The 26,945-nt window shown below is 36.8% G+C and overlaps 1 protein-coding gene across 1 annotated transcript in view; it reads left to right on the top strand.

Annotated features, from left to right (window-relative positions):
• The first annotated feature begins 1,037 nt into the window (after positions 1 to 1,037).
• The window catches only part of WDR72 (WD repeat domain 72), a 214,669-nt gene continuing 188,761 nt past the window's right edge, over positions 1,038 to 26,945 (top strand). The window contains exons 1-8 of the mRNA XM_058427210.1: positions 1,038 to 1,196; positions 11,567 to 11,673; positions 17,943 to 18,021; positions 19,259 to 19,433; positions 20,115 to 20,191; positions 21,721 to 21,840; positions 23,132 to 23,277; positions 23,659 to 23,755. Coding sequence (XP_058283193.1) covers positions 1,044 to 1,196; positions 11,567 to 11,673; positions 17,943 to 18,021; positions 19,259 to 19,433; positions 20,115 to 20,191; positions 21,721 to 21,840; positions 23,132 to 23,277; positions 23,659 to 23,755 — 954 coding nt within the window. The 5' untranslated portion in view covers positions 1,038 to 1,043. The remainder of the gene's footprint in view (positions 1,197 to 11,566; positions 11,674 to 17,942; positions 18,022 to 19,258; positions 19,434 to 20,114; positions 20,192 to 21,720; positions 21,841 to 23,131; positions 23,278 to 23,658; positions 23,756 to 26,945) is intronic.

The raw sequence follows: 26,945 nt of genomic DNA, 5'->3' as shown, positions 1-26,945 counted from the left end.
TGCACACCCATATTTATGTATATTTGTGTGTGTGTAGACATATATAATTGAACATTAGGAATAACATGTATCATAAGTTTTAAAAATTTATATTGGTATTTACCCTTTTGGTGGTTTAGCAACAGAAATCCTGCAGGACAGAAGGTTTTCATTTTTCTTGACTTTCTCAAAGCAATGTGGGAAGTGTGCTTGGCCCCTTTCTCCTCTCTTTTTGACGTTTTTAATGGGATTACATATATAATGCTAAATTGTCTCCCAAAATTGTTTGTGTTTCAGGAAGGAATGACAATTTGGGGAGAATATTTAACTCAGTGTTTCACAAAATATAATGCACACATCACTGAGTGATACTTTGGGTGGTCATAGACAACATTTTTTGATACTTATGTATTCATTTTAACCCTTGCAACTAACATATGAATGTAGTAATTTCATAAAGATTATTGTTTAGGAAGATACCAAATATAACAATAGGTAAAATGAAAATTATTATTAAAAATAGAATATGGCAGAAATCATGACAGTCATATATGAATCTTAGAAGACTAGGAAACACTGTTTTTATGGAAAAGATTTATTTTTTTAATAGCAAATTCACCAATTTCAGGTATTTATTACCTAGATGAGGTAACATTTCTAGGGAGAGAGAGTCTGCAAAGCTGGCTTCAAATTATACCATGTAGACAGCTCTACACTTCTTGAGAGGCCCGGCAGGACTTTGCAGCAAGTTGGATGTAGCCATAGGAAGAGCTGGGTGTGAAGTGAATAGACTATTCCTTTCTTTCTCTTCATAAATAATAAGGAATTCGAAGATAAGTCATTCTTGTTTGATGAATTAGCAGCGTGCATGGTAATTTCAGTTTCTGATGACTACTTTCTCTTCTAATTGACGAGGAAGCACCCTTTTCCATAGCCCCGGGAGAACACATCATTGAAGTTTGGTCATCATAAATCTGCTTTATAATACGATCAGTTTCCTCAAATTTCAAAAAGGTGACCATGTATGCTTCTTTCCTTCTTTGTATGTTCAGGATTCGCCCAAAATGAGGACTTCCCTGCAGGCAGTGGCACTCTGGGGACAGAAGGCCCCTCCCCACAGCATCACTGCCATCATGATCACTGATGACCAGCGAACGATTGTGACTGGAAGTCAAGAGGGTCAGCTCTGTCTCTGGAATCTCTCACATGAACTAAAGGTTAGTGAAAGCTACTGGTATTGAAACAGACACCACTCAAAATAGGCACAACTTGCATTTTCTATCTGCAATGACAGTAGAAGGTTTGCATGATTATTAAAAAGATACTTATTAAAGTAATACATTGATTTTACTTCTAAATTTTGAAAAAATAAAGTGTTATATGATTGATCAAGATCATATTTGAAAATTATATTATGAATATTGCTAATCTTAGCTACCAGCTAAGTGTTATCATCCTTAAAGCTATGCTGAGTTTTACTATTTTATATCCTGAATTATATGTTTAAGTAACTGAACTACAGGCATGTAAGTATAATTTTTAAAATTATGGCTCATTAATCTAAACAAAGGGCACCCTTGAAAGCCACGATTAACTAAATGAGTAATATCTTAATTATGTGGGTGTTTCTGCTGGTTTGGCCTTCTTGCTATTCTTTTAGTCTCTGCCTGCCTGTGATTTTTACAGATCACATCAAAATGCTCTAAATCCAATTTACTATTGTGGTCCTTCTATTTCAGAACCTGACCTCACCTAGGATTTGGCCCATTGATTAGCAATTAATTGTCCCTGTCTCAAGTCATAAACATTTAACATGTTGGAATAGATAGTTGCTTAACTCTAGCAGTCTCTAGACCCAATTTGAACATTTAAGCCAATGATGTAGTTAAAGTATACTGCCCTCATTAAGAAGCCTTTTACAGATCAGAGACTATTCTTAGCCTTTAAAGTTTGTCACTTTAAAACCTAAATTAACAATTAATTGTAATTCTATTTTATAGTATAATGAATTAACATCTCCCATCACTGAACAGTTCTACTACAGGACTGCCAAGAACTGCATAGCAGACCAGCTCAGCTCAGTGTTAATGAATGTTCTTGAAGGAAAGATGGGTATTATTGCAACAGTTGTGCTTTAAAAATAGTGGCCCCCTTTGAAAATTAAGACATTAATTTTCTATTATAGTTTAAACTCAGACTTCTATGTGACTAAAATGTCTTACTTATTTTTAATGTTTAAGTGTATTATTTTCTGGCCAGAATAGTTGTGTAATAATATATAGGTCATTATAAGCTTAAGAAATCTGGAATTCTAGCTTCTTCATATTTATAAAGGCACTGCTAATATTTATTCAACATTTGTTTAGCATGCATTTATTGAGTGCATGCTATAAGTTGTGTGGTATGGTGGGTACTCATTCGTAAGTTCAAATGTGAATGATAAGACCTGGTGCTGGCTGCCCAGGAGGTTACAGTACAGTACAGAAAAAAATGGGCTACTGTGGCACAGTTACGATATAAGATACTCTATGTAGGGAATGGTCTGCACCCCATATTCGGTGGAGAAGTTATGCCATGCATCTCTTAGGAGCAGGTCTTCTGCTTGGATTCAGAGTAGTGGTTCTTACAGGGGGCAGTTTTCCTCCCAAGAGACATCTGTTACTATCTACAGACATTTTCGTTGTCACAGTTGAAGGATGAGATACCGGTGGCATGTAGTAGGTGGAGCCAGAGATACTACAAATGTCATATAGTGCACATGACAGCTCCTCACAATAAATAATTTTTCTATTCCAAAGGCCAAGAGTGCTGATACACAGAAATCTGGGGATAGAGATATGGGCTGGGAATAGGAATTAGATTGGTGAGAGTGGAAGAAGCAAAGTTATTCTACATTAAGGAGACTGCCTGTGCTTGGAGGAAAGGGAGGAGCTGTCTGTTGCCTTAACCTAGGTGTGAAAAAGGATCAAAGAGAGGTAAGGCCAGAGGGGAAGACAGGGGCCTAGACATGGAGAAGTTTAGATGACAAGTGAAGGAATTTATTTGAATTCTCGAGAGCTATAGAGGAGATTTAAGTTGGGGATGGGATCAGCTTTGTGTTTTTGAAATTCACTGTGAGGACATTGTGCAAAAGTTAATTACACAAAGAAGTTATTGATTCGTATGAATGTGAGATACTCCATGTAAAGATTTTCCTGAACATTTTCTACGGCTAACCATAGAGCCAGACTGAATAAATAGCATCTCTTATTTTCCCATGAATCTTGCCCCCCACATTGCAACTAATCAACTATTAGTAGGAAAAACTCCAGACTGAAAAAAATCAAGGGTATTTTTCAGTTCTCAACAAATCCTCTTGTTATCCATAAGGTGGTCAAGTGAGTAGATTAATGGGTTAATGCTTAGTGGTTTAATTTTATTTTTGTTTAAAAAATGTATATATAAAAGAATAATTTGGGTAGGGGTAGAAAAAAAGGAGTCCTTGAGGACAGAAGAGACTGTAGAAAAGGACATAACTACATGGGTGACTGAGTCACTGTAGGGCAGCATCTCAGGGGGAGGACAGTAGGAAGAAGAGAAGGAAGTCAGACATGGGAGGTTGTAAAGTGAACAGGGAGCCATTTATTTTCTCTTCATACTAAATTTGGAAAGTTCTTTCCCCATCCAAAAGTATGTAGGTAAGAGAATACATCAGGTTCTGTGGTCTTGAACACTCACTTGCCACCATGCCAAATGGAAAAACAAACCAGGGACACTTAAGTTATGCTTTCATTAGGCAAACTACACAGGTACCTTTTGTTTTAGGCACAAATCCCTCCTCCAAGTTTCTCGGAGTCCAGTACGGGAGACAGACTTGTAAATAGGAATTTGTAAGGCACTGAGATGCTTTCCATCTCTATGAATTTGACTATTCTACATACCTCCTGTAAGTGGAATCATACAGTGTTTGTCTGTTTGTGATTGGCTTATTTTATTTAGTATAATGTCTTCAAAGTTCATTCATGCTGGAGCATATGACAGTATTTCCTTTCTTCTTAAGTTTGAATAATATTCCACTGTATGTATGTACCACATTTTGTTTATCTCGTCAACTGTGGATTCATACATGGGTTGCTTCCACCTTTTGGCTATTGTGAATGATGCCGCTATATACATGGGTGCACACATAACTGTTTGTATCCTTGCTTTCAACTCTTTTGGGTACATACTGAGAAGTGGAATTGATGGTTCATATAGTAATTCTATTTTTGAAATTATTTGTAATTGACACATAATTTTGTACAGATTTATGGAGTGTTAATTCTATTGTAAATTTTTTGAGGCACTCCTATGGTGGCTGCACACTTTGCATTCCCACCTGCAGTACACAGGGCAGCCAATTTCCCTGTACCCTCACCAGTGCTAGTTACTTCTTTCTTTTTTTTTTTTTGTGATAGCCATTCTAATGGGTGTTAAGTGGTATCTTGTTATGTTTTTGAATGGAAAGCCTTTCTGAGAGTGATGCTTGAGCTGAGTTCTAAAGAATGCACAGGAATTGAAGGTGAGTTTGCAGACACAGGGAATGACAAGTGTGTGAGAAAGACATGAGCATTTTGCCTTAAGGGAACTGGTAAAAGTAGTTGAGTAGACCTGGAGCATACATGGTGAATTAGAGGTGACAGGCTCATCCAGAAAGGACAGGATGGGTCCAGCATGGAATCTCACAGGCTGAGGAGTTTATAAGTTTTGTTTTATTTTTTCACTAGATAGAGCTAACAGCACATGATAATTAAAAGCAGTGGTGATTTTAAGGGCTTTAGAGGATATCTTATGTGAGAAGAGGACGTAATACTATTCAATTTGGGTTTTAGAAGATCACTTGCTAGCAATGTGAAGGGCATATTGGAGAAAGGGGGAGCTGACATCAGGGACAGGGGCTATGGCTAGCAGACTTCTACTGTAATTTACTCAAGAAAGGTTTTGAGGATAAACCAAATCAGTGGCAGTGAGGATGAAGAGGAGATGAAAACTGGAAAGACATTAAGAAGACAGAATGGACAGAACTGAGAAACCGATTGGATGTAGGGTAAGGGAGCAGGAACAGCCAAGGATGTTTCCCAGATTTGGGGTTTGGGAGCTGGGTGGGACTGGTGGAATGATGGTATTATTCATTTGCATAAGGGATAAAGGGGATCGGAGAATAGGAATAGGGAAGGAAAAAAGGTGGTGTAAGTTCTGCACATCTCAGAGTGCCCAAGTGTTCAATAGGGGATTGAAGATGTGCCTCAGTCTTTCCTTGACCACGTGCAGTGGGATGGCAGGGCACAGGGGAGCCAGAGAATAAGTGTCTCCCTGTCTTGGGCTTCTCACTGCATGCCTAGGTTATACATGCTGCCTTTGAGTTCAAAGTCTGACTCCCATAGCCCTCTAGTTTCCCCAAAATTTTGTGAAGTCTGCCAGTGAGGAGCTTCTCCAAATCTCCATGCCAGCAAATTCTTTTCTTGGGTTTTCTGGTATTGATTGCTCATTTTCTTAAAAGCATAGAGAAAGGTGAGGTGAATATCCTCTCAGATAGATTCCCTTAGTATTGCTATGTTCTGCTCTTCCGCCTGTCTAATACTCAGAAGGAAACACAACAAAATGAAGAAGAGCAATGTGTGGAGACAAAGAATGGAGATCTGAGTCAAGTGCCAGCCTTGATATTTACCAACTCTGTGATACCAGGCAAATGACTTATATTCTTTGAGCTTCAATTTCCTCACTTGTGAAATGGGGATTTAAACACTGCTTTGTGATTGCATTTTTGTCTGGAATACAGTAGATGTTCATTGATGTGGTTTGGCCCTGTCCCCACCCAGATTTCATCTTGAATTGTATCTCCTGCAATTCCCAAATGTTGTGGGAAGAACCCAGGGGTAGATAATTGAATCATGACGCTGGTCTTTCCCATGCTATTCTCGTGAAAGTGAGTTAGTCTCACAAGATCTGATGGTTTTAAAAAGGGGAGTTTCCCCTGCCCAATCTCTCTCTTTGCCTGCTGCCATCCAGGTAAGATGTGACTTGCTCCTCCTTGCCTTCCACCATGATTGGGAGGCCTCCCTAGCCATGTGGAACTGTAAGTCTGTTAAACTTCTTTCTTTTGTAAATTGCCCGCTCTCAGTTATGTCTTTATCAGCGGTGTGAAAACAGACTAATACATTCATCAAGTTGTGTGTTCTTTTCAGTCTCCCATTGTGCTGTTGGAAGTACCTGGAGGTGAGGGTGGTGGTCAGGAGGAACCAATGCTTCATAAAAGTAGAGCTAATGGACAACAGGAAAGGTGTCGTGGATTTCATCATGACAATGACTAAGTGTGATTGTAGGATTTTTGAATTTTGTTATTCTTCACAGCAGTTCTACAATATGGTAAATGAGGAAATTTTAGTGAACAGTCACAGCTTATTCAAATACTTGTGGGGATTTAGTAGTAGAATGAGGATTTCATATGAAAGGCCATGATGTTCTTTTCCAATATTTTTTCCATGGTAGATTTTCTCTGGAGGAGGGAATATCCTTGATGTTTCCTCATTTATTGCTTAATTTGGCTTTTAATAGACTGGAAAGGGATTAAATGCACAGGAATACGCACCCCTGAGTGTGATGAGAGGGAAAGATAGTATGTTGTTCTCTGAGGTGGAACCTTCTGGACTTCTCAGGAAAAAGGTAGAGTGAACTTGAATTGTGCAGGATTCTAATCAACCACAAAACACTTCTTGTAGCACTAAAAGGTTAGTCTGACAACAGATCTTTTAAGAAGGAAATATTTCTGATTATGATAGAAATGATACCAAGGCAGAGAACAATTATGTCATGAAATAATTTGTCCTCATTAATATGGCTGAGTTACCATCTACATATGTTCGTATAGTTCGGAAAAAACATAATAGATATTGAGTCGTTTGGAAAATAGATTTTTATTACCCACAAGACATTTGCTAGCTATTCAAATTCAATTTTTGGTCTTTTTTATTTTAATTAATTTATTTTTTTAGACAGAGTCTCACTGTGTCGCCCAGGCTGGAATGCAGTGATGAGATCCACTACACCCAGCTAATGTTTGTATTTTTAATAGAGATGGGGTTTCAATGTGTTGGCTGGGCTACTCTGGAATATCTGACCTCAAGTGATCCACCCGCCTCAGCCTCCCAAAGTGCTGAGATTACAGGCATGAGCCACCGACTGCACCGGGGCAATGTTTGGTTTATTATTGACACCTCTTTCTCCATCTGAGGAGATCTTACATGCTTTCTGTTTTGTAATTTAGTTTTCATCATCTTGTTTTATAAAATAATGAGGAATTTACTTCTTTCACACATGAGATAGTAGGGGAATTAGCCCTTAGTGTCATATTTTTAAATTTTTCAAGGAGAAAAACATTGGGTGTTAGTTTTTCTTGAGATGGGATCTCACTCTGTCGCCCAGGCTGGAGTGCAGTGGCATGAGCTCAGCTTGCTGCAGCCTCGACTGTCGGAGCTCAAGTGATTCTTCCACCTTAGCCTCCTGAGTAGCTGGGATCACAGATGTGCGCCACCATGCCCAGCTAATTTTTTAAAATTATCTGTAGAGATGAGGTCTCACTGCGTTGCCCAGGCTGGTCTTGAATTTCTGGATTCAAGTGATCCTCTTGCCTCTGCCTGCCAAAGTGCTGGGATTATAAACATGAACAACCATGCTTGGCCACCATCGATATTTTGAAGAATCATTTAGTTAAAATTTTGTTTTTAATGTAGAAAGGTTAATTTTAGTATATCTGAGGCAGGAAGATAAATATTTTTAAAAAAGTATTTCAGTAGACTATTTTTGAAAGCAGTTTTAGGTTTAAAGCAAAATTGACTGGAAGGTACTGGGAGTTTCAGTACATACCTGATCAGCCCTGCCCCACTCCCAACGCACATGTACACACAGTCTTCCTCACCATTAACATCTCACACTAGAGCAGTGTATATATATATATATATATATATATATTTTACAACCAATTAACTTACATATCATCAAGCATTGGTTCACTCTTGCTATTGTACATTCTATGGGATTTGACAAATGTATAATGACATGTATCTTTTTTTTTTTTCTTGAGATGGACTCTCATTCTGTCACCCAGGCTGTAGTGCAGTGGTGCAATCTTCGCTCACTGCAACCTCCACTTCCCAGGTTCAAGCAAATCTACTGCCCCAGCCTCCCAAGTAGCTGGGATTAAGGCACATACTACCACTCCTGGCTAATTTTTATATTTTTAATAGAGATGAGGTTCGTCCTGTTAGCCAAGCTGGTGTATCCATTATTATAGCATCATACAGAATAGTTTCACTGCCTTAAAAATTCTCTGTGCCCCATCTGTTTATCTCCTGCTCCCCACAAACCCCTGACAACTACTAATGTTTTTATTGTCTGCTAAGTTTTGCCTTTTCCACAATGTCATATAGTTGGAATCATAAGACCTTTACAGATTGGCTTCTTTCATTTAGTAATACACATCAATGGTTTTTCCATGTCTTTTCATGGCTTGATAGCTCATTTCTTCTTAGCGCTGAGTAGTATTTCGTTGTATAGATGTACCATAATTTATCTGTTCACCACTTGAAGGATATCTTGGTTGCTGTCACATTTTGGCAATTATGGATAAAGCTACTGTAAACATTTGTGTACAGATTTTTGTGTGGACACAGCTTTTCAACTTATTTGGGTTAAATATCAATGAGCATGATTGCTGTGTTGTATGGTAAGAATATGTTTAGTTTTATATGAAACTACTGAACTCTTTTCCAAAGTGGCTGTCTGGTTTTGCATTCTCACTGGCAGTGAGTGAGAATTCCTGTTGCTCCACATCCCGGCCAGCATTTGATGTTGCCAGTGTTCTGGATTTTGGCCATTTTAATAGGTGTGCTGTGGTTTCTCATTGTTTTTTAATTTGCACTTCTCTTATGACGTACAATATGGAGCATCTTTTTGTATGTTCACTTGCCATCTGTATGTTTTCGTTGGTGAGGTGTCTGCTCAGATCTTTTGACTATATTTTAATCAGGTTTTTAACTTTCTTATTGTTGAATTTTAGGAGTTCTTTGTGTATTTTGGATAATAGTCCTTTACCAGGTATGACTTTTGAAAATATTTCTCTCAGTCTGTGGCTTGTTTTCTTATTTTCTTGATCTTTTCTTATTTTTTATATAAATAAGAAAGATGTTTTAATTTTAGAATTTTAGTTAATATAGATAATTTAGAAGTGAAACTTGATGCCTAAAATTTCCTCCATGGTAACTAGTCTGATATTTAGTCTGTGACTAATGGAATTTTAATCATTTTTACATTAACTTTATTGAGCTGTAATTAACTAGTAAAATTATATAGGTTTAAGGTGTACAGAGTGATGATTTGATATATGAATACATTGTGAAATGATTACCACAAATGATATGTTTTGGCTCTGTGTCCCCACCCAAATCTCATGTTGAATTGTAATCCCCACTTGTTGTGGGAGGGACCCAGTGGGAGGTGATTGGATCATGGGGGTGATTTTCTCATGCTGTTCTTATGATAGTGAGTGAGTTCTCACGAGATCCTATGGTTTAAAAGTTTGTGGCACATCCCCCGTCACTCTTTCTCTCTCCTGCTCTGCCATGATAAGATGTGCTTGCTTCTCCTTCACCTTCCACCATGACTGTAAGTTTCCTGAGGCCTCCCAGTCATGCTTCCTGTTAAGTCTGTGGAACTGTGAGTCAGTTAAACCTCTTTTCTTCATGAATTACTCAGTCTCAGGTAGTTCTTTATAGCAGTGTGAGAATGGACTAATACAACAATCAAATTAATTAACGCATCTATAACCTCAATCATTTTTTGTGTGTGTGGCAGGAGCTCTTAAGACCTACTCTCTCAGCAAATTTGAAGTATACCATATAGTATTAATTATAGTCACCATGTGTACATTAGATCCCAAAACTTATACATCTTTTGTGTAATTCAATGTTTGTACCCTTTGAGCAACATTACTTCATTCTTCCCTCACCCCCAGCCATTGGCAACTACTAATTCTGTTTCTATGAGTTTGGCCTTTTAGATTCTGCATAGAAGTGAGATCATATAGTATTTGCCTTTCTGTGGCTGGATTATTTTATTTAGCATAATATCCTCTGTGTCCATCCATGTTGTCACAAATGGCAGGATTTCTTTCTTTTTTATTTATTTGGCTGAATACTATTCCGTTGTGTATACAGTCAGCCCTTCATGTCCATGGCTTCTGCATCGTGGATTCAACCAACTGTGGATTGAAAACTTGGAAAAAGAAAAGAGGATTGCATCTGTACTAAACATGTACAGACTTTTTCCCTTGTCATTATTCCCTAAAAAAATATAGTATAAAAGCAATTTACATAGCATTTATATTGTATTAGGTATTATAAGTAATCTAGAGCTGATTTAAAGGATATGAAAGATGTTCATAGGCTATATGCCAATACTTTTATATTGCAGACTTGAGCATCCTGGCATTTAGGTACCTATGTGGTGGGGCATGGGGTGTGGGGCAGCAGTGTCCTGGAACCAGTCCCCCATGGATAATGAGGGATGACCGTATGTGGCACATTTTATTTATCGCTGCATCCGTTAATGGACACTTAGATTGTTTCCATATTTTGGCTGCTGTGAATGATGCTACAGTGAACATGGGGGTACAGATACCTCTCTGAGATACTGGTTTCATTCCCTTTGGATATATACCTAGAAGTGGGAATCCTGAGCCATGTGTAAGTTCTATTTTTATTTTTATTGAGGAACCTCCATACTGTTTTTAAAAATAGCTGTACCAATTTACATTCCTGTCACCATATAGGGTGTTATGGTGGTTTCAAAAAGGGTAATATTGGCTGGGTGCGGTGACTCATGCTTGTAATAATCCCAGCACTTTGGGAGGCCGAGGCGGGCCGATCACGAGGTCAGGAGATCAAGACCACGGTGAAACCCCGTCTCTACTAAAAACACACACACACACACACACACACACAAAAATTAGCCAGGCGTGGTGGCGGGCGCCTGTAGTCCCAGCTACTCGGAGAGGCTGAGGCAGGAGAATGACGTGAACCTGGGAGGCGGAGCTTGCAGTGAGCCGAGATTGCGCCCCTGCACTCCAGCCTGGGTGACAGAGCCAGACTCCGTCTCAAAAAAAAAAAAAAAAAAGGGGTACTATTTTCTCTTGTAGTATTTTGTAAAGTTATTTTGAATTCTGAACTCTGCACATTAATGTGCTACTATTATTGAAGGGACATTTTGTTCAGAGGAAGCATCAACACAGACTTATTTGTATTCACAACCTAGCTGTTGTAAGACAGGTCTGGCAGTCGTGGAGGTTTCATGATGGACACCAAACCAAAACAAACAAAACATGTCTACAGCACAATTCCTCTACCCAGAAGTTTATTAGTCTGTGATGTTGATATTCCATATATCAGTTTTCTTGAAACTTGTATACAGCAAAAACAACAGAATTTCCTAATCAGAATTATGAATACTATATTGTGGTGTTTTTATTCTTCAAACAGTTTACAATTATTTAAAAGCTCACTCTCATTATTTTCAGATTTCAGCGAAAGAACTCCTATTTGGTCATTCAGCTTCAGTAACATGTTTGGCAAGAGCAAGGGACTTCTCTAAACAGCCCTACGTTGTTAGTGCTGCTGAAAATGGGTAGGTATGGTGTGTAAACTTTGTCCCCTTCTCCATTTCCTTCCTTTTTTAAAAACTACAATGGAATACAATTTTAGGGCTGAAGGAAACCTTTGTGATCAACGTGTGGTAGGAACATTTAGATCTTGAAAGTCTGAATAACTTGTGTGATGATCCCAAGGAATGTAATCAGTATTATGAACCCTCACTCAATACTCTTGTTGCTGGATTGGGACCAAGATAAGCATCTCAACATGTGTATCAGAACTTGTAGCACTCTTACTGGGTGAAGGTTAGTGACCAATGCCTAGTATTGTAGAATCAGCAATGAAAAAGTCTAGGTGTTTATCTTCTCTCATGTAGTAACACACTTTGAGCTCTTAAGCAAACCCATCCAAGCTTTCATAGTTTTACAAAACAATTTAATAGTTACAGTCTTCATGTTGTAGCCTTGTCTGATGCTATTATAAAACTAACAGGCCAGGCACAGTGGCTCATGCCTGTAATCCCAGCACTTTCGGAGGCTGAGGCAGGCAGATCACCAGAGTCAGGAGTTTGAGACCAGCCTGGCCAACACGACGAAACCCTGACTCTATTAAAAATAGAAAAATTGGCCTGGGCATGGTGGTGCATGCCTGTAATCCCAGCTACTCAGGAGGCTGAGGAGGGAGAATTACTTGAACCCAGGAGGCAGAGGTTGCAGTGAGCTAAGATGGCGCCACTGCACTCCAGCCTGGGTGACAGTCTCAAAAAATAATAATAATAATAATAAAATAAAATAAATAAATAAAAATAAAAAATAAATAAATCTCACAGAGGAGAGGACTCAATTATCAGTAGAATGGTGGCAGAGAGATGGAAAGGGAACATAGCCAGTGATTTGGGTGCAGTTTCATGGGAGCAAAGCTTGCCCTCATGAAATAGGACTTACCTGTAGGAAGAAGCTCCACTGATGGAAGAAATACTATGAACTAGGCTCCTGATGAGTTATTTGCCAAAATATACTCAGGAATGTCATATCAATTCAATATGCATTTGTGAATAAGGGATTGGGTTGCTAGTTGAAACAAGATAAGGCTCTCTTGTTTTTAATCCAAAGAGAAATTATACGCTTCTGAATTCTGAAAACCAAAAGAATAATGAGGAATCAAGGTCCAGTTTGTATCAACAGAATAGTTTAATATGCTGGCTAGTTGAACAGATATCAAAGAGATACCTATTTTTATAGCTTATAGTAAATCATTAATTGTAATATTTAGAGGGATTGAACTTTGGATAAGTCTAATGTAAAATGTCGTAATACATTCCTTTTTAAACCTTTGCCTGTAGCTTTCATTCACCAGGCTGCCCCAAAGTCTGCTACACATGCTGAGATATTTATTCCCAATCTAGAGAATTTTGGGGATGGTGAATTTTTTTCTGGGGCCACATGAAAAACTTGAGAAATACATAATAGCTAACTGAGAAAAAGATCTGAAAAGTTACTGAGTTTCAGCTTCGGGTCTTTGCCCATAGTGATCTAACTCCAAAAGAGAAACTCAGGGTTAATGGATATATTTTTGATGAAAGATGAATTCAGCTGTATGAGCCCTGTAAATATTGTTAAAGAGCCTGGGAGTCTAGTTTCAGTCTTACTAGCTGTCCTCCTTCACCAAGTTGATTTGAATTTTCTAGAACTTTGTTCTTTTGAGGTTTCTAAAACTTATGCTGTATCTATAAGATACTTTTTAGGCAGTACCTACACTTCAGCTACTGTGTACTTAGCAAGTCTTAACTTTATTCACTGGAAATTATTACTCCTACTAGGCTTGCCCCATTATTTTCCAAACAACAATGCATTTTTAGATTTGAGAAGTCCCAGATATTGGCTATGGACTTAGCATTTTTGCCTTCATGGTGACCAGAGGGGACCCAGAGTTGCTTTATGGCTCAGTGTTTAATATTTTTCCCAAATTATTATTTCATTTGTAGGCATACATCCTCAGATTCAGCAATCACTGAAAATTCTAGGATAATGAAAATAAACCATTGGAGATCTGATGTTAAAACAACAGAATGCCAAAGAAAAACAGAAGATCCTTTAGGTAGACAGTGAGAAAAAGCAGATTATTTACCAAGGAATGTTAATTAAGCAGAGAGCTGACATCCCAACAGGAATGACAGCAGTGAAATCCCTTCAAAAAGTGGACAGAAAATATCTGTCAGCTTGGAATTGTATATCCAACAAAAACACTTTTGAAAAATTGGGGCAAAATAATAAACCTTCAGACAAACAAAAACTAAAGGTGCTCACTATCCCAACAGACTCTCGATAAGTATAATAACACATTTCTAAATGATATTCTTTAGTAAGAAGAACAGTGATTTCAGAAGGAAGATTTGAGATGGAAGAAGGAAAATTGAACAAAACCCAGCAAAGTTGTAGGAACTTTATAAGACATAATGATATGTATATACACCCACTGACACATATGTGATTCTGGTCAACAATAGCATATAATAATGTAGTAATAAGATCTCACACATTCTGGTGTTCCAGAGGTGGATAAAGATGTTGATTAACTTTAGACCTTAAGCTATATTTATATGTTTACATTTCAAGTATTGTTTAGTAGCTACAAAAATAATAGACAAAAGAAATAAAAAATAAAAGAAAGAGTATGTAACTTTCAATTAAAAAATGTTTAATTCAAAGAAAACAATGTTTTTTAAAAAATGAGACAAATAGCACAAAATAAGTTAGTAGAATAAATCTGAATAAAATAGTAATTCCAATTACATATTATCATATGTATACTAATCAAAATAAGGTTGGTATAACTGTATTAATTTTTTTATATATATAGTTAATTAAATTTTAAGGCAAAAAGCCTTGGCATGGTGCAGCACACCAACATGGCACATGTACACGTATGTAACTAACCTGCACGTTGTGCACATGTACCCTAAAACTTAAAGTATAATAAAAAAAACAAAAAATAAAAAAATTTAAAAAAAAGTATTAGTCACTGGCAAGAGGTGAGTCCAGAGAAGTAGGGCACCAGGGCTTGGAAGCTGCTAGGTGAGCACTTCTCAATCCTGAGCATGCACCAGAATCACCTGCAGAGTTTGTTTAATTAGAGATTTCTGGGCCCCACTACTGAAGATATGGATTTAGTAGGTCTGGGCTAGGGTCTAGTAACTTGCATTTCCAAAGCATTCCTAGACAATGCTGATACTGCTTGCCCAGAGCCCATGTTTGAAGTAGCATGTACCCACATTTGGGGCAGTGGGAGAAAATGTTGGGTCAAGAATTATGGGAAATTTATTAGTAATGATATCATTCATTGAGATGGTGAACCAAAGAGGGAAGATGCTATGCTTCATTTTGAACATGAAAGGGTGTGATCTCCTGAAAGTCATGCAGATGGACATGTCTAAAAGCTAGTTGCATATAGAAATACAGAGCTGAAGTAAACCAGTCTGGGCTTCCAACAGCATAATAACAGTACCTGAAGCCAGGGGAATAGATAACTTACCCAGGAAGAGAGGGAAATATAAGGATGTAAGAAAGTATAAGACAAATATCTATGAAAATCAGCACTTAAGAAGCAGACAGAGGAAGAAGAGTAGGCTGAGAATGCCAAAGAAAAAATGAAAGTATAATAAAAGACAAGAGAAAAGAGTTTGAAAAGTGTAATAGACTTCCAATGCAAGATGGCAAAGCAAGCATTCATGTTTATCTCCTCTCCTTCCATACACTTCATTAAAGTTTGAACGAAACAATAGTGTTATAGGCACACCAATATGAAAAATAAGAATGAGGTCAAGAGAAAATAATATATTTCCAAAAGATAGAAAATGTATGGAAGAATGGTAGCTGATACATTTATCCATGGAATAAATTTTTATTGAGGTGCTGAGGTGGGGATGTAAAGTTGAATATGACCCAAAATGCCCCTTTTCAAGGAATTTGTAGTGAGAATATAACAATTTTCTAATGTTATATGTTGTAGACATTTTCATCTGTTGTTTTCTTTTCATTGAAATAAAAATTTAAGAATTTTTAAGCTTTTAAAAATTCTTAAGATTTTTAAAATTTTTTAAAATCTTAAGTTTTTAAAATTTTTTAAAATCTTAAGTTTTTAAAAATTTTTTAAAATCTTAACAATTTTAAAATTTTTTAAAATTGTTAAGATTTTTAAAATTCTTAAAATTTATTAAGGTTTTAAACATTCTTAAATTTAATTTTTTTCTAATAGAAGGTGATTTTAGCTATGTACAAACTTAGGTGACAGCTTCAGAAAATGAAAAGAATATGTTTATTAATAGTTCAATTTCATGTCTTATTTTTACATATATAACTTATATGGTTCCAGGTAAGATGTCAGTGTTCCATTTCATACACCAGAAATTTACTTTCTTTTATTAAACAAAACTGATAGGCAAAGAGCAAATTTTTGCTTTGTGATATATTTTCATTTTATTTTCAGATTTAATATAGAAAATAAAATGATAAGCAAACAAATAGGGAAAGCAATGGGATCCAAGATGGTTTAAATATATTAATATTTTTAAAGGAACTTTTACTGGTGTCCAGGTTCCAATCCTGGAAAATGTGAATTAATTGGCCGGATTTGATATCTGCATGGTCAGCCATCAGTATTTTTTAAAAGTTCTCAAATAAGTCTAAGGTATAGCTAGAATTTAGAGCTACTGGTTTAGAAGTGGGCTAGAAACAAGTCAACTGACCAGGTGCTTTTCAAAACCACACGTGCCAGGATCCCAACACAGAGTCATGGAATTAGAATCTCTGGAGATAATGTTTGGATTAGTATCAGGTGGTTGTTGATGCATAGCTAGAGTCAAAAACCTTGTTAATAAGCTCAAATCCCTTAAAGAGCTAAAATTTTATAATGTTGACGGCTTAAGGTTCAATTACTTTACCTTTGCAATATATTTATTTCATAGATGCATTATTAGTTTGTTTACCTTTGAGATATATTATTTCAATATCTACCTTCCTCCCAATCTTATTTTTTAGTACATACACACAGACACAGAGAGATTTTTTCTTCCTATTTTATAGAATTGTATGTCTTTTCAGGTTACCTCAAATCTTTTTGGAATGAGGTTGGATATAAACAGAGGGAAAATACTATGAATATTTCGTATCTATTTCTAGAATATTATTTCTCAACCTCAGTACTAATGGCATTTAGGAACAGATAGTTCTTTGTTGTGGGGTACTGTTCTATGCATTGTAGGATATTTGGCAGCATCCCTTGCCTCTCCCCACTAGATGCCAGTAGCGTGTTCCTAGTTCCAACAACCAAAAATATCTCCAAATATTACCAAGTGTCCTTGGAATGTAGGGGGGATAAGGGGTAGCAAAATTGCCCCATTTTAAGAACCGCTTATTTAGAAGATTGAGTTCCCATGTTTGGTTAGAAAAACAAAAAAGCCTGCAAATCACCAAATGCATACAGTTGTTGACATTATTAGTCTATATATTTTGTTTCTTAATATAATAGCAGTATCTCCTTTAAGGCCTATAAAACTTTTGTTTTTCTTGCATGGAAAATTTTGCTTATGTGTTAAAACTCTCAAGACTGAAGAATATTACCAAACAATTCTGAAACAGCCATTCTGATTTTTGTGAAGTCATATAAACTACCCTAGGCTGGCTGTACTTTGTAACTGTATTTTAAAACTATGTCTTTATAATATATAAACGAAGTAAGAGTTTTCAAAATAATAATATTTTTCTAAATATTAAGTGGCAAGGATGATTTTACGATTTCAAATCAGGAGAAGCAGAGATAAACTGTTATCAATGATAGACCAAATGTAGCCTCTTGGTGGCACTGTTTGTTTTTACAAAAATGATACGTTGGCCTCAGAAGATGCAGCACTTGATGCATTGTGATTTTCAGAATATGTAGTTTAAGTTCAGTGAAATAAAGCATTTTCAAGAGGTTACAGTTTCCACTGAAAGATTGTATACTGTGTACTGTGTAACAGGCTGTGATAGCTGTATCCCCACAATTTGTTGTAGGCCGGGTTGTCTCTAAAGTAAGGTTTGCAGGCTGGCAGCAGGGTGTAATTACCCAAACAAAAAGATACAGATACAGTATGTCATCTCTGCTAATGACCACAACATTTTCTTGCCCAGTAATCTGTAACAAAAAGCCACATAAATGATCAGGCTTCACTTAAGTGCAGCACTAAACAAAAACTTGGCGGCACAAAAATTATTCCAGCCAATTGAGTGGAAATGACAGAGAATAATACAAAGTTATCTCTGCTAGGGAGATGTGTGTTTGGAATGTCACCAATGGACAGTGCGTGGAGAAGGCTACACTTCCTTACAGGCACACTGCAATCTGTGTAAGTACCCTCACTTCCTTCAGGACATTTCTAGATTCTGCAACTTGTTTAGGGCATTTGCAAATACACTTCTAAAGAAACATCTTTGGAGAATATTCTTTGCTTGAATTTTTATTTTGTCCCGAGGGTCAAATATCACCAGTAATCATCTGCTATTTTGGCATTTTGCTTTCCCAAAAGGTATTATTCAAGCAGATTTTCCCCGATTCTTTCATTTTTGTATCTTTCTAACGGATTTGAAAGACAATTTCCATATATTGCCTTAGTGCTACAAAACATACACATACTTGTACATGTGTAAAAATTCAGTTTTAATGATGTGCTGTCTTATAAAGCACAAACAGTTTTTTTCTCCCTCGTTTCCAATTTTAAACCCTATGTTTTAGTGGATAGGTTCTTAATTTCTATATATATAACTTTTATAATCACTTCCCAATCTTTAAAGCAAATCTTGGCTTTTAGTAGATGGTTTCCAAGCATATGTAGTGTGGTTGCATGATTCCAATGGTGCTGACCATGTTTTAAAATATTTTACACTTTTAGTGTTGATGATGTGCATTGCAACATTCACAAACTCTCTTCTATTTTTTTCTGGAAATAAAACCCTGCACAGAGAGAGCTGGTTAAAAGTAGAATGCATTACTTGATCTTTAATAAAAGATTTCCAAAACTTATTTGGCATAATAATCCTCAAATGCCCTTCAAATACTTTTTTTCTTTTTAATATACAGTATTGTTGCTATGGTAAGGTACCTGGGTTTTGTTTTTACTATTAAGTTTTTTTTCTTTAAGAGACAGGGTCTCGCTCTGTCACCCAGGCTGAAGTGCAGTGGTGCTAACAGTAACCTCAAATTCCTGGCCTCAAGTGGTCTTCCCACCATAGCCTCCCAAAGCACTGGGATTATAGGCATGAACCACTGTGCCTGGCCCTGTCGTTGTTGTTTAGTTCCAAGTTTTACTCCAGAAATAATATAATTGTGAGCTTTCCATGATTTAGAATAAAATTACTACTTCCAAGGGATCTCTCTTTCTCTAGAAAAATCATGAGATGCAAATGAGACTAAAGTGCCAATAGGAGTTTGGAATAAATGAACTAAGAGAAATTTTAGTTGCTGCTCAGTTCAGTACCTTAATTGATCATATGCTAAAACTAAAGTCTAGCGAAATCTTCAATGTAGCCAAATTATGTTAATTTCTAGTGATAATTAAATGTTTGCTTTGATTTCCATATACATAGTATTACCACTGCTCATTCCGGATGACAGGAGAAGGCTGGCTTCTTTGTTGTGGAGAATATCAAGATGTCCTTATAATTGACGCCAAAACTTTGGCTGTTGTTCACAGTTTTAGATCATCTCAGTTTCCCGACTGGATCAACTGCATGTGCATTGTTCACTCCATGAGAATTCAAGGTAATAGTTGGATATTATCTGACAGTAAAGAGATTGCATATAAAAATATCTACTTTTGAATTATTTGTCAAATTATTGGGCAGAAATTCAGAAAGAATGCTTCTTCATGTTTACCTATAAATGAGGATGTGTCTGTAATACGCCTGATCAAGAAAAACTAAGAACACCCATGCCAGTGGTTCAAAACATTGGAAAGTCAGCAAAAGGTTAAGATGAGGGGGAAAGAGGAGAATCTGTGTTTTTATAACCAAGTTCTGCTTGTTACATTTTAAGAGTGACAAGCAGGTTTTGTTGCGGATTAGCAGGACTCCTGGAATTTTGCCCTGCTGTATCTTCTAGATATAGTATTGATAATTCAGTTTCTGTAATGAGTGACTGCAAAGGGAAGTGGAGGTTGGCTCCTCACTTACTTCGAAATAGGAAGGCTTCATTTTATGATGATTTGCAATGTGGTTCTGCTTCTAGTGGTGTTCTTCTTATACCTAGGAATCACTTTGAAATTTTAAAACAGATTTGGAGCACGATGTAAAATGTTTATTTTTTCTAGTTAAAAAGTAACTCCAAAGCTGAAAATTTTCCATCTACACAGCCCTGCATAATTCTTAAATGACTATGAAATGATTTTTACCTACCCAATGATATCCATGGTAAGCTTATATATGACTTTTATTATTTTCACAGAAGATTCTCTCTTGGTGGTATCAGTAGCTGGTGAGCTCAAAGTATGGGATCTTTCCTCATCTATCAACAGCATTCAGGTTGGCTTGGGAACCCTACTCTTTTTTCCCTGCAATTTCAAGCATATTCATTGAAATTTATAAATTTTAAGGCTATGACATGCTTATTGTCAAAAGTTCAAATAACATAGAAGTGTATAAATTCTACATCCATATATTTCCCCCATCCATCTTCCCAGGGGTGAGCATTGGTACACTTGGCTTGTATCCTTCCAACCTTTTCTCCATGTATATACAAATGTTTTCATTTACACACACACACACAGAGAGAAAGAGAGAGAAAGATTACATTTTTAATCTTTTAAAAAATAGCAGAACATCTCTGTTCCTTACAGAGGAAATCCCCCTTTTTTCTGAGTATGTGTGAACAGTGGCAAGCACATGACTCTCAAAACCTGAGGGGCATGTCCCTGGGGAGTCCAGTATATTCACCTGTTCACTGGCATCAGGCTACAAGTTGAGATGATGGATGAAAGAACAGCCATACTATGTGTATTGATGACAGAATTATTTAGGCTTCCCCAAGGAGTTCTGGGGTCATTTTAGGAATTTATTGCTTGAGGAAGCCTAGGAATTGTGATGGTATGCTGAGCCCAAGAAATACACATCCAGTGTTATCACAAACTTATTGAGAACGTAGTATTCTATGTGCTGTGTGTTGGCACTTTGTTTTTTTTTGTTTGTTTGTTTTTTGTTTTGTTTCGTTTTTAGCAATCAAAATACTAGGCCAGGCACAGTGGCTCACGCCTGTAATCATAGCACTTTGGGAGGCCAAGGCAGGCAGATCACCAGAGGTCAGGAGTTCAAGACTAGCCTGTCCAACATGGTGAAACCTCATCTCTACTAAAAATACAAAAAAAAAAAAAAAAAAAAAATGCTGGGAGTGGTGGCATACACCTGTAATCCTAGCTACTCAGGAGGCTGAGGCAGGAGAATCGTTTGAACCTGGGAGGTGGGGGTTGCAGTGAGCCAAGATCCTGCCACTGCACTCCATCCTTGGTGACACAGCAAGACTCTGTGTCAAGGAAAAAATAAAATAAAATAAAATAAAATACCATAGGTTTTTTTAGTCATCATTTTGGATTTTTTTGTTTGACCTTTCTACCATATCTAATAGTCTGTAGCTTATTCTCATCTTGACATTCTCAGCATCCAGCCGTAGTTCCCACAGAATGTTTGTTGAATGGTTGCATGTAATGAGCCCTTGAATCTAAGTGGATTTCCTGATTACAGCTTTTATTTTTTTTCAAGAAATACATCCTGTATTTCTTTAATTTTTTTTTAAAGACTTTTAGGAGTACATACGCAGGTTTGTTATACAGGTAAATTAAGTGTTGTGGGGGTTGGGTGTACAGATTATTTCATCACCCAGGTACACAGCTTCTATCGCAAAGTAACTTCTTAGTTCAAAACACTCAAAAGGAAGAAACTCAAATACTTTTCATTTTATAATGGTGTGATCTACTTGAGATGTACGGGAAGCAGGTCTCCTCATGGCTGTGTATGAATTACCTGGAACTAGTACTAAAAGATTTTTTTTCCTTTTGAAGGAAAAGCAAGATGTCTATGAAAAAGAATCCAAGTTTCTTGAGTCCTTGAACTGCCAGACAATTCGATTTTGCACATATACTGAGAGACTTCTATTGGTGGTATTTTCTAAATGTTGGAAGGTATTGTAAAATAACATAATAAATACCAGTGATGTACAAGTGTAATTTTTTTTTGTTTTGTACAAAAATAAGAATATGATTTAAATATGACACAAATTCTCTGTGATAGTATTACCAGAACATGGAATGATGTGTCTTTTATGACTGACATAACAGTTTTTTTTTTTTTTTTTGAGACAGTCTCACTCTGTTGCCCATGCTGGAGGAGTGCAGCAGCACCATCTCAGCTCACTGCAACCTCTGCCTCCCGGGTTCAAGCAGTTCTCCTGCCTCAGCCTCCTGAGTAGCTGGGATTATAGGTGCATGCCACTATGTCTGGCTGATTTTTGTATTTTTAGGAGAGACCGGGTTTCACCATGTTGGTCAGGCTGGTCTCGAACTCTTGACCTTGTGATCTGCCCACCTCAGCCTCCCAAAGTGCTGGGATTACAGGTGTGAGCCACTGCACCCGGCCTGACATATCAGTTTTTAACTCTCTAATTAATAAAATTAGGATATGCTACTACATATTTAATATCATGGTATATGCAACAGTTTTGTATCCCAAGATATTATATATGTAGTAGTATATCCAAATTGTATTAATAGCAAACCATAATAACAATGAATATTTAGCTCTAAATTATTTTCAGAATTTGGTGTCTACACTTTAGAACTAAAAATATACTTTTCACCTACATAGTTTGATTATATTTTTAGATGTTTTGCTTTTTCTACTTTGTCACTACATTTGTTTTAAGAGGGACAAACATTATTTTCTTGTGAATATGTTCACTGACATTTCCAAGAAGAAAGAAAAGCTAAGTTGCCATCATTTCATAACATTTATTTTTCTTTAAAGTTTTGCATAAATGACTCAGTTAACAAAACTATACAGTCTTACTTGTATGATGATAATGTATTTTTGAACAAAGATTTAAAAGTATATGGTCTAACAAAAGATTTACGTGATATACATTTTTTATGTGCGTAATACATTTTCAAGTGTAAAACTTGGAGTACTCATTATGGAAAGAATAAAATTACTTAGAAATTTTGGGATTTGGGGCTTCTATGTTTAGTGTACACACTCTGGAATGATATAACCAGATAAACTTTATCCCCTGAAACCTACCCTAAGATAAATATAAGTCAATAAGTCATGGTAAAATATTATCTTAATATATGAGTACAGTATGATCTGTTATTAACGCTTACTATGTTGTTATATTATTACTATCATAATTTATATTCATCTTATTGGCAGACTAGATTTAAGCCTTTGATAATATGCATCAACTTCATATTTTAGGTTTATGATTATTGTGATTTTTCCCTTCTGCTGACTGAAGTTAGTAGAAACGGGCAGTTCTTTGCTGGTGGAGAAGTGATTGCTGCTCACAGAATCCTCATCTGGACAGAAGATGGTCACAGTTACATCTATCAGCTGCTGAACAGGTGGGCTCAGATGGGAGCGGCATACAAAACATTCAGGTAGAAAATGAACTTTGGGAGGTTTATTATGGAAAAATCCCTGCATGCTGCCCATGATCAAAAACCAGAACAAAACAACTTTGGCACTAGAAGATTTACTCTGGGCTTGGTAGGCTTCAGCCTTTGTACAAAACAGCAGGGGATGGAGGAATGAGATTAACCATGTATAACTTGTACAGCTGGTGCTGGGTTTTCAAAAAGTCACTTGTAATTATTAACCCAACAATTTCTAACTAGAGTTTAGAAACTTGAACGGTACCATCCGGCTTTTGAAAGTGGGAGGGGGAAAAAAACGAATAAAGAACCTCAAAGTTCTAAACTTTGCTTTTTATTTTTGCCACGCAGTGGGCTTTCAAAAAGCATATACCCTGCTGATGGAAGAGTGCTTAAAGAGACCATTTATCCTCATTTACTGTGCTCTACTTCTGTGCAGGAAAATAAGGTAATGCAAGAAAAGAGTGACTGCCTCAAAGCTGTTTCACTCAGTTTCTTGGATAAGTGTTGCTTTGTCTGTCACAGAATCAGGCTTGAAAAAATTGAATTGAAGCATCCCATCAAGTTGTTAATGAGAAAATCAAGTTTAATTGTCAATGGCTACCAAAGAGAAAACTTTGTCTTTAAAAATCTGCTATGTTTAAGTCTGTATTTTAAGTGTATAATGAAACAATACGTATTTATTATAGGAAAATTATAAATGTTGAAAAGAAAGGAGAAATTAAAATTCCTAATTTCACCGCAGTAAATATTCACTGAGATTTTTTTACTTTGTTGTATGTATTTACCTATTTTGACTGGGAAATTTTCAAATAATTGGAAAAGTTGCAAGAGTAGTGCAGTAATTATTCACCTATGCTTTACCTAGATTCACCAATTGCTAACATTTTGCTATATTTATTTACTTTCTTTCTCATTCTCTCTCTGTCTCTCTCTGCATTTGTGTGTGTGTGTGTATATATATGTACAAGCACATACACACACACACCACACATTTTTTCACTGACCCTTGTGATAAATGGTGTGACAAAACATTGTTAACATTTTTATGTATCTACTCCAATTTTTAAACTTTATGAGATGTTTTATATTCTGTTTCTTTAATCATATATTGGTATCATTTTCAGATGTATTTAGCTATTCTTATGAATAAATTGTCTTGTTAAAACAAATATAATTATGCTTTTGGTAGAGAGTTGAGAATATAATTGTGAGCTTATTACTTGACTGAATCATACCTTTGACACTCTAGGAAGCCTGAAAATTTAAGCAGTTATTTTATTTCAGCAGTATTATCCAAAGTGTTTTTTTTTTCCCTAAGACTTTGGACTTTGTCATCAGTTAATTATCCATAAACGTATTTCATGGAGAGTGGAAGAGTTTTGAATTATTGATGTGTCAACCAAGGAAGCATGCTACTTTTAACAGAATGATGGTTTGCTTAATTAGTCAGCATAGCTGTTGGAAATCCTATAGTTCAGTGATTGTCCCTTTAACATATCTGTGAGGTTTTGTTGTGAAAACTTGATTAAGAAACTGTCAGCCAAAAATTAGAACCCCAAGTGCCACTGGGACACAAGCAAACTTTATAATTATGGCATGCATCAATGACTATTTCTAAAATTATTTGTGGGCAGCAATAGGTTCCTGAAAAACAGTATTGGGGCTTACTCAGAAAAGCATATTAGTATTTTTTACAGGGTCTGCTCTTTCCTCCTTAGCTTTGAATGCATTTTTACAAAGTTTGCCCTGAAAGCCAATGATCAGTTGTGCCCTTTAGGGGCTTCTTCCTGAAAATTTCAATGTTATGTATAACCATGAGGAAAGAGTACAACAATTAAAAAATAACTAATCTCCTGGGAAGTTACCTTGCTTTGTTTCTCAAAACGTGAAGGCATAAACTTATAGGTTTTTTACCAATAATTCTTATTTAAACAACCATAGATGTTTCTGTATCTTAAAAGGGAGAAATGCCTAGAAGCCAGTGAAATATGAATAGAATAATTGGAAACTGGAAAAAGCTGGTCTGCCTGTCCTTACCTGCCTTTTATCCAGGGCATAAAGTCAGACTTTCTTCCCCTTATTCAAACATCACCAGTGTGCACTAAATATAAGAGTCCTTAGTCTCTCTTGCAGTTACCAAGTAATGAAGGCATTGTGGTAGGATGAAGACATGAATTTGATACATTCAGTGAGCTTAGAAAACACTGCTCTGTAGGCAGGTAGTATTGTCTGGACTCATTTTTTGGAGTGATACCATAGAATTAAATCTCCAGGTTTGACAGTAACAGGTTCTCAGAGTTATTGTTTGTAATGCCCGTGTACATATCTGCTGATGGAGTTACAGTGGTAAGAAGGAGGATTCGTCTTTCCAGTAGCTGCATGAGGATCTCCCTAGCTTCAAATCACAGCTGGTAATTGCTGAGGGCTGTGATGCAGGGGTCCTGGCTGTTGAGATAAGGAACTGGGTTTCCCAGGGTCTCAGCCACAGAGTAAAGCTGAAGTGGGAATAGCTGGGATAGAAACAGCCTAAGGATTGCAAATAAAAAATGTGTGTGCATGAACTAAGAGTAATGGTGATGACGATGATAAAAACTCCATTTGAGTCCTTATTATTGTCAAACATACAAACAACCTCATTTACTTTAGTTGCCACCAAGATCCCATGTCGAAACTGATGTTCCAAGAGGTGAATTCCCAGGATTTGAACTCAAGTGGTTTAGCCCAAATTCAGTAATGGGTTTTGGAGTGAGTTTCTCAATTGTTCTGAGAAAAGAATAACCAGAATTGTTAAAATTAATTGAATAGGGACTAAATGTCAGGGACCATTCTGTGCACCTTATCTTTATCTACTCATTAATCCTCACACCAATCCCATATAGCAGGTGCTTTTGTTAGTCTTATTTCACAGTTAGGGAAAATGAGACAGTGAGGTGCGCTAAATTGCCTACAGTAACCAACTTGCCCTTTCAATAGAGCTAGGATGTGGTAAAGCCAGGATTTAAATCCAGGCAGTTAGCCCCAGGGATTTCAGTGCTAATGGCTATGTTTTATTACCTCCTGGATGATGGAGACTCTCATGATGGACACAGTGATGAAAAATCTGAATTCACATGGTAAGGGACTATGAAGAGGTTTTCAGGTGAATAGCGGAACTAGAGGGAACTGTTTGGGAGGAGGAGGAGGAGCGAGGGACCCAGGGGTGAGTGTGAGCCAGTGAGAAGCAGCAATGTGGAAGGTGAAGGCAGAGGGGATGAGAGCAACAGGGAACTTCAGCTGCAGGGGCAAAGCACCAGCTAGGAAGAGTTGTGCTGCCACCAACTTGAGTAACCCACCAGCCTCTTGGAGCTTCCTTTTCAAATCAGAATAACCAGGGAGTTGGAACAATCAGTTCTAAGTGCGTACAAGGGTGGGAGAGTTTGAGTAGCCAATTTAACCAAATGTTATCAACACCATTTCAAATAGCTATAAAAATCATGGCTGTAAGACACCAAAGTGCCCTCTGAGTCTTAAAAAAATTTATTGGCCAGGCACGGTGGCTCACACCTGTAATCCCAGCACTTTGGGAGGCCAAGACGGGTGGATCACGAGGTCAGGAGATTGAGACCATCCTGGCTAACACGGTGAAACCCCATCTC

Source organism: Hylobates moloch, unplaced genomic scaffold, assembly GCF_009828535.3.
Source record: "Hylobates moloch isolate HMO894 unplaced genomic scaffold, HMol_V3 SCAFFOLD_14, whole genome shotgun sequence".
NCBI classification, from domain to species: Eukaryota; Metazoa; Chordata; class Mammalia; order Primates; family Hylobatidae; genus Hylobates; species Hylobates moloch.
This window is presented reverse-complemented; position numbering and strand designations above follow the sequence as displayed.